This window comes from Notechis scutatus, chromosome 3 (assembly GCF_049901735.1).
Source record: "Notechis scutatus isolate UNSWTSFEM ecotype Mainland chromosome 3, rNotScu1.2, whole genome shotgun sequence".
Lineage (NCBI taxonomy): Eukaryota > Metazoa > Chordata > Lepidosauria > Squamata > Elapidae > Notechis > Notechis scutatus.
Genome location: NC_142011.1, coordinates 167,860,260 through 167,876,895, shown reverse-complemented (window position 1 = coordinate 167,876,895; position 16,636 = coordinate 167,860,260). Strand labels below are relative to the sequence as shown.

General features: G+C 35.7%; 1 protein-coding gene across 3 annotated transcripts; it reads right to left on the bottom strand.

Moving 5' to 3' along the window:
- Positions 1-4,682: 4,682 nt before the first annotated feature.
- MCM4 (minichromosome maintenance complex component 4) lies at positions 4,683-16,386 on the bottom strand. Of its 3 annotated transcripts, none has more exons than XM_087961707.1 (17): positions 16,266-16,386; positions 16,020-16,126; positions 14,437-14,589; positions 13,314-13,474; positions 13,068-13,169; positions 12,744-12,839; positions 12,566-12,661; positions 11,906-12,044; positions 11,297-11,517; positions 10,826-10,946; positions 9,988-10,247; positions 8,789-9,154; positions 8,221-8,348; positions 7,320-7,527; positions 6,201-6,429; positions 5,907-6,040; positions 4,683-5,060 (listed from the first exon to the last, which is right to left on the bottom strand). In XM_087961707.1, the coding sequence occupies exons 2-17, from the start codon at positions 16,111-16,113 to the stop codon at positions 4,968-4,970; spliced, it is 2,601 nt and encodes an 866-aa protein (XP_087817833.1). In that variant the 5' UTR covers positions 16,114-16,126; positions 16,266-16,386; the 3' UTR covers positions 4,683-4,967. The 3 variants fall into 3 exon arrangements, with proteins under 3 accessions (XP_087817833.1, XP_026526195.1, XP_087817832.1); XM_026670410.2 differs by having other exon boundaries at positions 16,217-16,351; XM_087961706.1 differs by having other exon boundaries at positions 16,020-16,365.
- Between the last annotated feature and the right edge of the window lie 250 nt (positions 16,387-16,636).

Below are 16,636 nucleotides of genomic sequence, written 5' to 3'. Positions count from 1 at the left end.
TGTCCAATGTATGTGGCTGGACAAACCAACAGGAGAATAAATGCACGCAAGAAAATACTTCCTCCCTCTTCCAGCACCTTAAAGCCACAGGACATGAAATTAATAAAGAAATTTCGAAGGAACCAAATTAATATCCAACACTGAACACTCCAGCAAGAGAATAATCAGGGAAGCATCGTCTTCAATGGCACCAAAACCCTAGCCACTATAGAAAACCCCAGCTACAGAATTATCAGAGAAGCCATAGAGATTGAAAAAAGACCTGAAAGCATGAATAGAAGAGATGATTCCACCAGACTGTCAATTATTTGGAAGCCTGCACTCTCAAACAAAAAAATCTCCACACCACAAGCCAGGCAAACACCTGGGCACAAACAGATCCCCCCTGATACCTCCAGCTCAAACACACCCCAACCAGGCAGCCAGATGAAACCTAGCTTCCTAATAAATGATAGCCATCCATTTACTCGGAGCCAAGCCACACTAAAAGCCTCCAATAACAGATAACACAATGTTGCCAGCCAATCAAGACAAAAAAAGCCACAAAACAGACAGAAGATATTAGAAACACCAATCAAGCAGAACACAGCAAACTCCAAGACCAATAAACACAGACCAAGACTCCCAACCAATCAGGATGAAGAAAAAACCATTCTGGCACAGCATCGGCTAGCACCAAATTTAATACAGAAACAGCTGTGAAAGTCTGACTCACAGACGAACACAATACAGAAGCCTGATGATGGCAGATGAGATTGTGCCGAAACATTGCTACAACTTTAAAAGCACAACTATAATGACGTGGGAAAATACCCGAACAAAGCTGAATACTCTCTCTCTCTCTCTATATATATATATATATATATTCATGTTTCAATATATTTTTGCTAGCTATCTTTTGCTGAAAATACATGTTCTATTAGTTTCTGAATAGAATTTAATATATAAACTGTCTTTGTTAATATTTCCCTACAAATATTACTAATCTGTTGCTGTCTCTTTTCCTGGCATGTTTTTTTTTTAGTTTTTAAAACTGATTAACATTGCTTTCTTTATTTGCCCCATGGGAAAACAACAACTAGAATTGTGATTCAGAAGTTTCAAGTTTGCCTCCATCTCCTCCTTGTGGTTATAATTATTATAACAAAGACATATTTTTTTCAATAGTAGCAGTGGTATAAAATATATGCTGTTCCGTCCAACAGTAATCCTCTTAATTTATTTTAGAAAATAAACTTGCGCTGTGGTGCAAGATTTATACTGCTTATACTAGAAGAAATTTTAAGTCTGAGCTAGTTGCTGTGGAAACTGAAACCAGTTCAGGTTTAAGTAGTGGCTTGGTTGAACTATAACCTGTTCTTGTCCTGTAACCTATTAAAGCCTATTTCAAAATTAAATTACTTTTAGTGTGACCAAGAAATAATTTAGTTTATATAAACGATGGAAGGCAAAATTGGTATTTGATAGAATCAATTTAACACACAGCCCAAGTGAAGTTTTGGAGTGTAACTTTCACTTTATTCAGTATAAAATATTGCTATTTTTATGTTGCAGATGAGAAAATTTGCTAACAGGAAGATTGAACAGAAGGTGTACAGTACAATGTTTTGCATGTAGGCTGCAGGAATCTTAGTTTCTTTTTTATATAGGAACAAAGCACCTGTTCAATGTAAGAAATCTTAAAATAAATTAGAAGTATGTGACAAAGCAAGGTGCCCATTATTACATCTTTATTCCAAAGAATGTCAACATAGGCCATGTAAGTTTTCCTTAAAAAATAAAAATAAAGGCCGTGTGCAGTCCAGCATGCCAAAAAAAGGGAAAAAGATGATAGTAGGAATATCCTGCAGAAGGACAATAGGGATGGGAAATAAAATGTTTTGTAAGTTATGCTCCCTAAGATAGCCATTTTGACTAATAAGGGTTATGATTGTCATTTGACCATGTTCTTAAAATTTTAGATGTGCCAAAGAGCTGAGAAAGTTTGCTAATCTTTGTTCCATGCACTATGATAAATTTCAAATTCTATCCTCTATTCACATCTGTGTTGAAGTGCATGCCTCCACTTATTGTCACAAAGAAGTTTAATAGCAAGTCCACATCTGGTTTTGGGATGGCACAGTGACTCAATGGTTAAGATGCTTGGCTTGTCAGCTGGAAAGCCGACAACCCAGATTCCAGACCTAAGCTCCAACATTGTGAACTCCTGTCCTCTCCTGCCAACCTAGCAGTTTGAAAGCTTGTAAATACAAGTAGATGTAACTTACCGCTTCAGTGGGAAGTGAACAGCATTCTGTGACATATGCTGGTCATGACCAAGAAATGTCTTTGTACAGCGCTGGCTCAATGGCCTTGAAATGGAGATGAGCACCGCCACTTGTAGCTGACGACTACCGGAGTAGAATCCACAGGGACTCCTACCATCTGATTAGTATTATTTTTCTAGTATGGCATTTTTGTTGCTAATATGAATCAAGTTGGTCATTCTTTATGAGGAACTAAAAAGCAGTTGGAATTTGAAATCATTTGTATGGATATTAGTCAGCCCTATGAAAAACCAAGAAACAAATGGCAGGTTTTCCTAAAACTATTTTGATTGGATATAGCAACAGTGTCTCTTAAGTTTGAATTTGCTTCTCTGCCTCTTATCTTCATGGGAATTTTGGACTGTCTGAGATGCTTTTGGACCCCTTCCTCCTTCCTCTGGTCTTCTGCAGTTTATATGCTCATCACTTTGGTAATGGACCTTCTCCTTTGTTTTCTATGTTTTTCTTTGTGGTTTAATTTAAAATGGCTATTTATTTCCAGGTGCTAATGCTGACCCTTGGTTTCTACATGCTTGAACAGAGAATATCCAGAGTACTTCCTTACCCACATTTGACCTGAATGTTTATTGTTATACAATACCCTTGTGTATACATGACACGCTGAAGCATAAATACATTGTAAATTATAATAATCATAAATTATCCAAGAGTCAGCTTGGAGCCCCTTTATGAATTGACATATTAGTGACAATTTGGAACAGATCTTTCAATGATTAATACATTACATGGTTCCTGTTTTTAGTTTCTTTGAAGCCTACCTCCACCCCCACCACCCAGTGAAGTTTTATTTTCATTTTGAGATTTGCCGAGATCTATTATTTGTTGTTTAAATACTTGTATGCTTTATATTTAAATTCTGGCATCTTAATTTCACTTTGAATGAATTCTAGCCAATTGAGTTTCAGTTTACAACGTACTGGAGTTATAGCTTCCACCAAATTCACTAGTCTGAAATAGGCAGCTATAGATGACCCAACACATCATGAGTTGTATAGCGTTTAAGAAAATTACAAGCTATTGCCTATACTTCTATTTGACAGGAATACTTTTTATCATTTCTGACTGATGGGAGGTCCTGTTCTTTCCACAACATATTGTCAAAGTCAAATCATTGTCTTACAGATAACTCTTTTGTCATCTTCTCAGCTAAGAACAGCTACTTTTGACAGCCCCAAAATGTCAAGCAAACTCCAAAACTATATCTCATATTTTCTATTGCCTTACTACCCGTTTTCCCAAAAATAAGACCGTCTTACACTTTTTCCCACCAAAAAAGACCCCAGGTCTTATTTTCAGGGTGTGCGTGTCATCCACTGACTCACCTTATTTGCGTGCATCGCTCTTGGCCTCTTTTTTGCTCTCAGAGGCCTTCAGGAACTTCTGCAGCTGGCAAAGCTTTCCTGAAGGCCTCTGCAGGTGATAACAGAGCTGGCTGCAGAAGAAACAGGCAAGGCAGGTTTTGGGGTGTTATGAGGCCTGACTGCAACTGTCTGAAGGTAAGTAGTAGGGCAGCACCACTATCTCCAGCCTGGCTTGATTTTTACCTCTGCACAATAGGGTGGGTGGGGTCATAATTAGGGCTTATTTGGGGAGGTAGGGCTTATATTGGGCACACATAAAAATCAAGGTAGGACTTACTTTCGGGGAAGGTCATATTTTTAGGGAAACAGATTTATATCTTGCATTTTGTTCAGATTGCATCACAACATAGCATTCCCTTCTATCTTCCACAACAACTCTTGGAACTGGGTTTGGCTGAGTATGTGTGTGACTGGCCTGAAGTCACTCAGTAAATCCCCATGGCTAAAGGTAGTGTTAAGTGTCAGTCCAATCACATGACTTCATCACATGACTTTCAGTGCTGTAATATACTATATGTGTCCTATACTTCTGTCATGACCTACAGCATTTGTAAAAAAATATTATATAAACTTACAAGTTGAATTAAATTTGCCTATTGATAAAGGCAAAGAGTAGGACATCAATTTGCTATACTGAAAAGAGTTAAATCATTTCCTATTCTGCAAGTCAGAATAAAATGTTTTTGGAGGAATAAAAATGAACACTAATTTGCTCTGCAAAATATTAAGTTAGCTTTAATATGTTGATGTAGTATAGTTCAGAACCATAATTTATGAGGGCTACCAAAACTATTTATGCAAAAGTAAGCAAGCTTATAAAATATTCAGAGTTGGAAAATTAAGTTTTGTCCGCAATACACATAAAGCTTTTAAAAAGAGTATGGCAAGCCTCACTGGCCCAGTCTTCCACCTGAATTGTTTGCGTTCCATACATAAATTAACAAAAAATACTGTATTTCAGCCAAACAGACACAACTACTTGTGAAGCTTGTGATGACAGATTGATTTTTTTTATTAACTATTTAAAAAATTTATGTAATGAATGTAACATTGTTCCAACAATCTTTTAATTCCCATTCTTGATTATACCTGGTGTCTAAATATATAGCATTTATTCAGCTTAAAATCCTAAAGAAATATATTCATGAAGATTAAATCCACTGTGCTTTAAATATTTACAGTTTTAAAAAATTAAACTTTAGGTATTAATGTTCAGTGATGATGTTGACAAACCACTCTTAAACAGTATTTTTAAATCACTGCAAAATGATGATTTGAATTAAAGTAGTCTCACAGTCCTCCCAGTTACAGTCAAGAAATCTTCATCAGTCAATGCATGAAGTGCTTCTTCAAACATTTCTTTAGTGATCGCCTTGAAGAAAAAAATTGAAATGAACAAATATGACTTTCAATTAACCTGCATATCAGCAAACATTCCTTTATCTCCCATTACTTTTCCTTCACTGATCTCAAGTTCAGGATACAATCTAGAAATTATACAATAGATTTGTATATCTAAAACCATTATTTTAATACTTCCTGAAATATTACTGATAAAACTTTCTGAAAAACATGAACAATCTTGGCAACATAGCTTTCTCCAATCAGACGTTATCCTATAAATGCTGTAAACCACATTCCCTGCTGGAATTACAATCTAATAGAGAGAACCAGACTAGAAAAGTTATTCTAAAATAACTTTGTTCTCCAATTCATGCAGACAAAATAGCCGCAATCGGATCACCATTGTTTTCCAAAATATGCTCATTGTCTTTTGCATTTTCTGTCTGCCTATGAAAAATGCAAGTAGATTCTTATAGCAGGATAAGACATAATATTTTATTTGATTAGTAGTTATGGTTTTTCAGTAGCTATGAAATAAATAATAAAAGTGAAGACAAAACAATGAAAAATAAATAGAAGTGCCTTATCAGATATCTCTCTCCCCGGTCCTTGCAAAAATTTTCTGCTTGAAACCGGTCCCTGGTACAAAAAAAGGTTGGGGACCACTGATTTACCTTATAAGTGGTAATAATATTAATAAAAAAAAAGTTCTGAGCTACCCTTATTTTGCTTCAAAGTTTTTATTTAGAAATTTAATTTTTTTTCCTGAAATTTCCCTCTTAAAATGAAGATGCGGTTATACGCCTGTGCGTGTTATATGCCGATAAATACGGTAGATAAAATATACAAAGTCTTAAGCCTGTATCAAACTTACTGTTTCAGATTGTGCACGAAGATCATCAAAGAGTTGTTGATATTTTAGAGCTGGTGTTTTACCCTTAGACTGAATAAGTTTTTTCAAAGCTTGAGCCAATTCTTCTTTGCGCTTACGGGCAGTGGCACTCATCCCTTTAAGAGCAAAAGTAGAAACAAATCATACAAATGGGATTCTACACAACATTCTAATACTACATACAGAACTCTGTCAGATTATGGCATCAAGCATTTTTAGTTTACTGTCATGTGGAAATATATATACACATTTAAGCAAGTATTATTATATGAAGACCTGTTGTAAGAATAGATATGTCCACAATTCCAGTCCTTGGATCAGTGGCAGACTGTTTTAAAGCCTCACGGTGAAGACGTTTTGCTTCTTCTACGTCTATTGTTTCCACCTTTCTGGAAAAACGCACTTTAGCATGAGCTTCAGCCAAACGAATCAATGATTCTAGCTGTCGAGGATATGCTGAAACCATCCCTTTTCCACTTCCAACTTTCCTCATATCCACATATGCCTATTAGAGAAGAAAAGGTTATAATATTGTGTGTGTGTGTGTGTATCATTTTAGAGGAGACATTAATAAGAGAATACAAGTATAAAAACACTGGTTCTACTATTTAATCCAAACAATGGCTAAATTGTTTACCCTTGGCCATTGTGGGAAGGGGAGATGTCATTATTCATATAATTTTCAATATATATGAGATCAATGATTTATCTTACCTTTAAATATTTATATAATGGATATATATATTTATTACTTAGAATTAAGTTGAACATGCAATTGATCTATGTAGGCAAGCAATTCCCTTAATTAGTTCATCCATGCATAAGGTTGCAGCAGAAACTGACCACCCATTTCCTTGCAATGAAATCCTTGGGCGTTTGTGTAACTAACAAGATGAGTTGATGCTATGTTTAGGGCAGAGTTCTTCAAACAATACCTAAGTTCACATATTCACTAAGTAGCCTTAATGCATGAAATTCCACTTTAAATTTAATACTAACATAAGACTCTAATCAGTTCTAAATCATGTTTCTTTGCTTATTCAATTCATTCATTTCTGAGGATCTATACATCTTTCAAGACATTTAAATAGTACTCCTCTCTGCAGCACAATGTTCTGGAGCATGCCACTATTTTTCTTGTGGGATCATCTATTTATACAAAGGTGCTCCATCAAAATGGATTTATTCCAGAGCCCAGTTCCCAGATTCTCATGAATCCTACTTTTAGGCCATACTTTTAAAAAAATGCACCTTTTATATACTTGTTAAACTAGTCATTTGTAATTAATTATACTTCCCATTAGACCTTTAAGTGGACGTTAAGACTTCAAAATCAGATGAGTAATTTAAAAGTGTGCTGTATGAAAGTTAAAAAATGTTTTAACCCGCTTGTACCTCAATGAGAGCTTGACTTGCTTCTTCACTCAATCTGGGATTGATGTAATTACGAGCATAAGCTATATAGTCTCTAAGTACTGCCATATCCATGTATTCCTCTTCAACCTGTTCTTCAGTTTGGTAGTATAATGAAACCAGATGATGAGCTAAACGTCTATCATATGTTTCGTCACGAGGATCCAACATAAGGAAAATGAGGTCAAATCTATTTGGAATAAAGCAATATGGATGATTTTTCCATGATTAATAGAATTGCTTCTTAAAAATAATATTAATTTCAGATTACAAAAAACAATTTTATTATATTCTGGTATGCGAACTTCATCCAGTATAATCTAAAAGTTAGAATTCTGTTCTCTATGTATGGCATAGACAATCATTTTATTTCTGTACTGCTTTTCACACAGTAACACAAGAGGAAATACATAGCGCTCCTTCCTATTTTTCCTCACATCCAGCTCGCTGTTGAGGTAGGTTGGGTTGAGACAGGAGTGATTGCTCAAGTCACAGAGTGAGCTTCTTTGATTGAGAGTGTTCTTGCCCACTTCAAATCTGAATATTGCAAGCTTCAGAACAAAATGTCTCCTTTTAGAGTATACCAAAAAAGTAATAAATATAGAAGAGTCAGTGAAACAGCTTCCCTTCATCTGAATAGTTAACATTAGTGTCTTCCTCTTCTTGGGTAAGCAATCATATAATCCCAGAAGATACAGCAGCTCTGAAGAGATACAAACAAGTACTCCTTCCTTACACTTCAATGCACTGTTTTGCCTTTAAATCCAAAGTGCTATACAGCCCTAGTAGGGAGTTCGTGAAAAACTATCTGCAGAGAGCAAAAGAGTAATGTTATGCAAAAAATAACTACTAGCAACAACAGTGCATATATTTCAGAGCATACCTAGATAATAAAGTGTGGGGAAGCTGGATATTTTCAATTGTAGTTTTCTTTGGATTCCACTGGGATTCTGTTGGGTTAGCGGCTGCCAAAATGGAAGTACGAGCATTTAGTTGGCAAATAATTCCAGCCTGTTGGGAAGAAAATATTTGAGATTCTCTTACAATTCTGGATCTCATTTACATGAAAGTAACAAAGTTCTTATACGTTTTACTCTTTTATAAAATTCTGTAAGTGAACCATTTCTCAATTGTTCTGTGCGAATAAGTCCATAAACAAAATATGTCAATGGGAAATACAAATATTTACTTTTTCTCTGGTCAATAGATCTTTCTTGGACACCCCCTTTCTCTTATCATCCCCATAAACTCAAGCATTTTGCCTTCCCCTCTTTAATACTTTTAAAAAAAAATTCTGTGGGACTCAGTCATGCCTCCATGTCCTATCCTATTTTGCATGAATGATTCTATTTGGATATAGAGATATCTGCACTCACACTTGGAGGCCAGATATAGAAGGGAATAATATAAATTACCAAATTTTAAAATGCTGATTTTTTTAAAGGACTTACCTTGGCAATGGAGAGTGTTTGTTGCTCCATAACTTCATGAAGCACTGACCTTGTACTTTCATTCATTTTATCAAACTCATCAATACAACAAATCCCACTGTCACTGAGGACCAAAGCTCCAGTCTGTAGAACTAATTGTCTTGTTTCAGGATCCTTCATTACATATGCTGTAAGACCAACAGCACTGGAACCTTTTCCAGATGTATACTGCCCTCTTGGAACCAGGTTATAAACATACTGAAGTAATTGTGACTTGCTGGTGCCAGGATCTCCACAAAGCAGAATGTTTATCTCAGCTCGGAAATTACCTCTGCCAGTGTGACTGAAATCTTTTCTTGAACCTCCAAATAGCTGAAGAAGAATGCCCTGCAAAACAGTATCAAGGTCAAGGCTTCTCCCCCCACTTTTTTTTTTTAAAAAAGGAGATTCAATCATATTATTAACAAAATGAATTTTTAAATTTCAAATTCAGATAATAATTAGGTATCTGAATTATGTAGAACATTTTCTTAGAACTCCTAAGTAATATAATCTCATGGGTATGTCTGGTCATATGCATCTTTTCCACAGAACAGGCATTGCTTCTCAGAAAATCTCCCTGTACATTGCTTATAGAGACATACCTTGTTATCTCATTTATTAGCCTTTTAAAAACATATCCAAAATCAGACTAAACCTCCAGACTATAAATCTTAATTGAGTTTAAGATGCATGTTTTAAAAATGTATGGGGCAATTTAAGGTAATATTAAAAACCTCTGAAGACAGGTCAATACTTTCTTCTGAAATAGATATTAGCTATCCAAGTTAAATATCTTATATTGTTTGGTTTCAAATTATGAAGGACCTTATTTTATATATCCCCAAAATGAATTGCCCCTCTGAGCCATCAGTATAATTGAAAGATTTTCTCCTTTAGTAAACCGGATATAACTAAAAGTTCTCTATTGTTTTAAGAAAATGCTAAATTTCTGAAGTGAAGTTCACATCCTTGCACCTAATAGTTTGAGGTTTCAAACCTCCATGTCTTATGTAATATAAATCCACTTTACTCACTGCTGAATTTTATTGATTTATTTTTCATAATTGGACTGTAATTTATTGGAATGCATGTACCTAGAGGTGTGCAAAGAATTTCATGTATTTCATCAACATAGCATCGGGTTCAGCTGCTAAAATATAGTTTTAAGTTTTCCTTGCCTTTTTAATGTCTTCATGCTCATATATGCTTGGAGCAAGAGCAGAAGAAAGTCTGTCATAAATATCTGGTTTTTGAGAAAGCGCTTGAAGCATTTTTTCACGTTCTTCCATAAATATTTTCAGTTCTGTTCCTTCGTCAGTTCTATGGAGACGTTTTGAATCAGTTTTGCAGTAATGAATAACATCAATGTGAGTCTTATAGACAGATCTTACACTGCTCATTCTTGGTATGACACGAACAGGAACTGCTCTGTAAATTCCTGATAAAAAATAAAACAGTATTAACCACCATATATATATATTTATAGATTGGATTATGGAGTCACAACTGGATACTAGTAATGCTCCTACACAATACAATTATATATATCATTTTATTATTTTAAGTAACACACAACAAATAGATCCACCTCGTTAGTTATATCTTTGCTTCAGTGAAATATGTTATAAGCAATCAACATGAAGAATTATTTTGTTGAGCAATCGAAAGATAACACATCCAAAATGAACTCCCATCATTAATGGATTTGTGAAATAAATATGTTGTACCAAAATAGAAAAAATGTTTTGTAACTGGAACAACTCATTTGCGTTTTGGAGGATCTGCAGAATTTTTGGAGATGACAGTTTAGCAAAAACAAACCAGGGAATGTACCTGTGGTTCAGATAAAATAAACCCCAGTTATCCTGGTGGGTGTAGCCCCCTTTTCATTCCCAGAAGTTTATAGCATATTATGCCCATCATCCTGCCCACCCCCCTGCTCTTCCTAATGCATTTTTGTGGTCGCTCATCCCCAGATTATAAAAAGTAAAAGATTATCAATCTCTTTTTCCTTACCAGTAATATTAACTCTGTCCCCGGGCTGAACTTTATCCACTAGATCATTATGAGCAAAAAGGACAATAGTGTATGGTGTCTGACCTGCTGGCATATCTTCTGGAGACTCCTGTAGTTTGATCTGACAAAAAAACAACAACCCAGTGCAACAATGTATTTTTCTATTATATAATTCCAGAAAAGATCATCTTCAAGAAAACCATTAAGAACAAAAAGGATAGGATCTTAGTAGATAGGATCAATTGAGCTTGCAGCTGTGTACTCTCAATTAATTTAGCTTTGGATAGATCAAAAAAGTAGAATTTTTAAAGAAGGTGTAATATAGCTTGGTATAAAAGTTAACTGCTTAATCAGCATGCAGCCCAAGGAATGAACATTTGCAAGTCACTATAGAGCTGAAAGCTAACAAACATATAGTAATTTTTGATAATTAAGAATGAATTTTTAGGATTGAAGATAAGAGCAACGTACCATCTGTTTATCCGAGAAGAGAGAGCGATTGTGAATCAAATTCATACTATGTGTGGTATTACAGTTCTTACATGCTGATGGTTCAGCAATCCTGCCACGATCAATCTCAACTCTTGCTGTGAATCCACAGACCTGACATTTGAAGAAAGCTTCTTGCATTTCTGGAATTAACTGGGATGTTCTGATCACCATGCCACTGATTGTGATAAGCTGATCAATATCTGATTTTAAAATGTTTAAAAAAAAAACCATAATAAATCATAATAAAAATTGTGTTACTGTAAAATGGAATCTAGTATTTCTAAACATATCCCAAATGGATACAGATACAGTAAGACACATCCAAAATATTCATTGTAGAATTATACATTTATATATAAGGTAAATCATTCTATTTCAATAAAGTTGCTGAGGATGTAATTTCCCAAATGACATTAGTTTGTTTCTTCCCTTGAAGCAAAGACATTTGTTAAAATTAAATTGTATAATAGTGACAAAATGTATTAAAATTCAGTTGGTTACAAACCTGTTGACATCTAATCTAAAGACATTCATAAACAATTTCTGTGATAATACACAAATATCAAAACTTATACCAAAGCTTCTTACCTTCAGGGTTCAAACTTCTCATGTTTCTTGTCTTTAATGCATTGTATGGTCTAACTTGAATTTGATGTTCCAGTATGGAATCAGGGTAACGCTCAAAGAAAATGTCATTAGTAGCCATATCAAATGTTGGGATTACTTCCTATGCAAGTTAGATATAAATGAAAAGTACATATTGACATTCTTCAGTACTAGCATACCTTTCCCATAAAAAGCAACTCAGTCATTCAGTCCAATTGTATAGTGGACAAGATTCAGAATCCACTTTATTAATGATATATTTGCTTTAAAACACAAGCGGGGTGGGTAGAATGTCATGGTAGAATGGTAATGGCTATATAGTAGGGTGTGCTTTTTCTGGACACATAGGTTTTTTTTTCTTTTTAAAATAATGTCAGTTGACTAGAGTCACTCTGAACTTAGGCAGCCTTTAAATCTTTTAAGAAATAATTATTAAGATTCAAACCATTCAGTAATGTTTTCAGATAAAAAGAAATGCTTGCTCATTGAAATAAGCAACTAAGTAATTTCTAATTACAAAAACTTATAATTTACATCATCTTTATCATGCACATTAATGAACATCCAAATTACTTAAAGCGATAAATCCAAACTATAAAATTGCCTTTGACAGACTATTCCTCCATTAAAAATGATTATTACCTGGGGATAGCACATCAGCTGTCTGTAAAGATTTTCATCAAATGATTTTAGATGGTCACAATTTAGATTCAGAAATGGTTCCCCAATTAAGTTTATCTGCAAGGTGAAGAAAGATTGACAATTAACACTTAAGTCTTCTAACACAAGCCAAATTTAAATAACAATGCTACATTTATACCTCGTCTAGTCGCTGCATGTATAAAGGTTCATTAAGATCCAAGCCAATGTTTTCTTCTTCCTTAGCTGTTGGATCAATAAAACGCTGAAGAAATCTCTGAATATTTGAAAACAAGAGGATATGGCTTCAGTGCTTATCCAACAAAATCACAATAGGATAAAATAGCCTGATGATGGTCCTCAACCCAAATGAATCTTCACAAGTGCTATCTATTTTATGTAACCATAAGAAAGCATAATAAATACCTTGAAGCATTCAACACAAAGCTTTTCATTCATACTGTTACCGCTATTTTAGATCAAATTATAAAATGCAACTACTTACCTGGAATCTTTCCTTACATGAGGCTACATTGACATCTGTTCCCCAAATCACAAGCTTTTGTCCATCACAATTTTCACTTGCTATCCCATCATCCTGTGCAGGCTACGTAAAACAGGAACTTATTAATATAAATCAAAAGGATACAATTTTACATTTATTTAACCGAGAATGCCACTCAGTTCAACTCCTTTTTTAAATACACAGAGTTGACGTGTACTTCCTGAAATATATACGACAAAAACCTACCATATCAGAATGCAGATCCACCTGCCTGGTTTTACGGACAGAGCCAAGATCAGCCCGTTGTCGAATTGGAGTCCCTCGTGCACCACTCACTGGTGTTTCTTCCACTCTAGAACTAGGTGTCCCATAGGTCAGAGGTGAACTAATATCAAAATCCATGGGAACTGTTAGAGGAAAGTTTTATAACATAAGTTTTTTTTTAAACACAAGCTTGATAATTTATTTCATTTCCTGCCAATATAAAATTTTATGTAACCATAATAGGCTAATTTAGTAGATGTATATTCTCAACAGACACTTGATACGAAACAATAACCATATGCCAATTAACAATAGAAAATTAAAACTTGTAAGATAAAAAAACCTCACATATCCTGATTCTCCAAACAATCCAGCCTGTTTAAAATCAACAAAACCCAGAAGGTTGGATATGGACTCCAAAAGTGAAGTCCTTTTGAACCCCTGAAATATAAGCAACAATCATGAAGACATCAGAAAAATATATTCTGGAGTGAACTGATAATGACCTATAATATTTTATCCTTGCAACACTACTTAACTATCTGAAATGGGCATGCAAAACTTTCCAATGATCAGGGATAAGCCATTCTATTTTGCTTCCAGAATGGCAAAACTGGTGAGCTTCCAGAAAAAATGAACTGGGAAATTTCACAATGTTTCATTTCCAGGACAATAAGCATTGTGTACAACTCCTATCCAAGTCTGCAATTAAGGCAGAGCTAGGAATGCACGAAAATTAAAATTTAGATATTAACAATTTTGAATGGCTATGTATGGCTAATATTACATACAAACAGTGGTATATTATTATGGACACTGTATATTCAAAATAAATATTCTTATGGGTTATGCATATGCTTAAATATTTCATAATGAAAATTAGATGCCACAAATTTAGGATTGCATCTTTTTTTTATTCTGTATTTCTATCCATATACTTCAACCACTTTTACTACGACTTGAAGAGCATCAATTAGAAATACTTAAAAGTTAAATTATGTTAGAAAATTATTCACTACATATCTCAAAACTACCTGTACTTGACAAATAATTTTGAAAATCCTAATAGTTTAATACAATGACTAACATCTGATGATAATGATACCTGAATTTTGCATTTGTGGTGGACTGGAAAACAGAGCATCCTGAACATTTGGGCTTTGAATGTCAACTGGTGGAGAAGTTGGCATTGGTTGCAAATCTGTAGAGTCATCCAGGCGACTTTGCTGTGATGGAGTGGAGCGTACTGATTCAGCAGCTGCAACAATAACTATTGTAAATACCATAAAACTTTAATCTACACGAGAAACTGCTTCTAGACTAGAGCATCACAGGGAACATGAAAATATTTTCCTTCCTTAATACAACAGCATACTCAAATGACAGCAAAGTGATAATGCTGCATTCTGCTTGGTGTACCTCAGTGAGGGAGAGATGACTTAAAGATGAACATTTTTAACAGTTCAGTTTTACCAGTGTGAGTGCCCTGAAATGCTCCTATAATAGGACAATACAGGAACGACAATCAAGAGGATAGGACTCAACAGTTAATCAATCTAATGAACAGGCCACTCGCACAAAAACAGAAAGCAAAACATATGGCAACTCCAAATCTCAACAAATAAATGCTCTGTCTTACATATTGGTAAAAAAAATCAGAAAATAAAATACAAACTGAATAGTCAAGATCTTGTTGATGACCCAAGCTCTGTAAAGGACCTGGGAATACTCACCTCTAATGATCTAAGTGCTAGAGCCCACTGCAACTACATAGCCAAAAAGGCATTAAGAGTTGTTAACCTAATCCTACGTTGCTTTTTCTCTGGTAATATCTCACTACTAACCAGAGCATACAAAACATTTGCTAGACCAATACTCGAATACAGTTCATCAGTCTGGAATCCTTATCACGTATGTGATATTAACACAATTGAGAAAGTCCAGAAGTATTTCACAAGAAGAGTTCTCCACTCTTCTACCCGTTATAGAATACCTTACGCCACCAGACTCGAAATTCTAAAACTAGAAAACCTCGAATTACGCCGTCGGTCCGACTTAAGCATGGTATATAAAATCATACATTGCAATGTCCTACCTGTCAATGAATACTTCAGCTTTAACCATAACAACACAAGAGCACACAACAGATACAAACTCAAAGTAAACCGCACCAAACTTGATTGCAGGAAATACGACTTCAGCAATAGAGTGGTCAATGTCTGGAATACTCTACCCGACTCTTTAGTCTCTTCCCCAAACCCCAAAAACTTTAACCTTAGACTGTCTACTATTGACCTCACCCCTTTCCTAAGAGGTCTGTAGGGGCGTGCATAAGCGCACCAACGTGCCTACCGTCCCTGTCCTATTGTTTCTCTTATTCTTTTATTTTTCTTATATGTACCCATTTCATATATTCACAACTATGTATACACTTGTACTTATTATCTTGTAAACAATTGACAAATCAAATAAATAAAAATAAATAAAATAAATAAACAATGGTAGATCCTTGCTCGCAAAGGCACAATCCGGGATGACACAGCGGTGGCTCCTTGCAATGGCAGAGCTTGGACCGTTCAATTAGCCCGGGGGTACTATTGCAGAGATCGCAACCCATTGATCACTCTCTGCCTCGGAGAAACGAAGGAGGGCGCAGAGCCTTAGCGTTCGGGGGGATCAGCAACTTACGAGTAGGAGCGTTCGTGTTCCCGCCACTTGGGGTGCCTTCCCCTCTCGAGCGTTTTTTGCCTCGGCGACTCGGAGTCGATGCTGGCGAAGACATGGTTGTGCGAATCCTTACACGAGAGAGGAAGGGAAACCACAGCTAACCAGGAGCACCGCGCTACAAAGACTGCGAATAATGAACGGCGGCCCCCTCGACCTACTCTGTTAACAGCACCCAAAGGCCACCGCGGGTACTTCCCGCAGACTAACCTGATCCTCCTCGCAACGCCTTGAACTTTTTGGTCCGTTTTCCCCAAACAGGTTCAGCGGCGAAAAAAATTCCGCGCCAAATGGGATCACATGACCGCGCGTTTTCGCGGGCTTTCTCTCCAATCTCGCAAAGCGGGAGAAACCAGGTCTGCGAGAAAAGGGGGGAGTAAATACCCGCATGCCTTTTGCACGTTTAATATTTAAAGGGGCGTCTTTGATTGGGGTGGATGAAACGGCGAAAATTAGTTCGTCGTCTTGGTGGAAGGGGCTGTTGACCAAACCATAAGGCCGCGCACCCTTCCAAGGGAATTTTTTTCCCATGTTGAGTTCCCTCTATGTTCAACTGGTATCGCCCTGTCTCAAAGAATCTC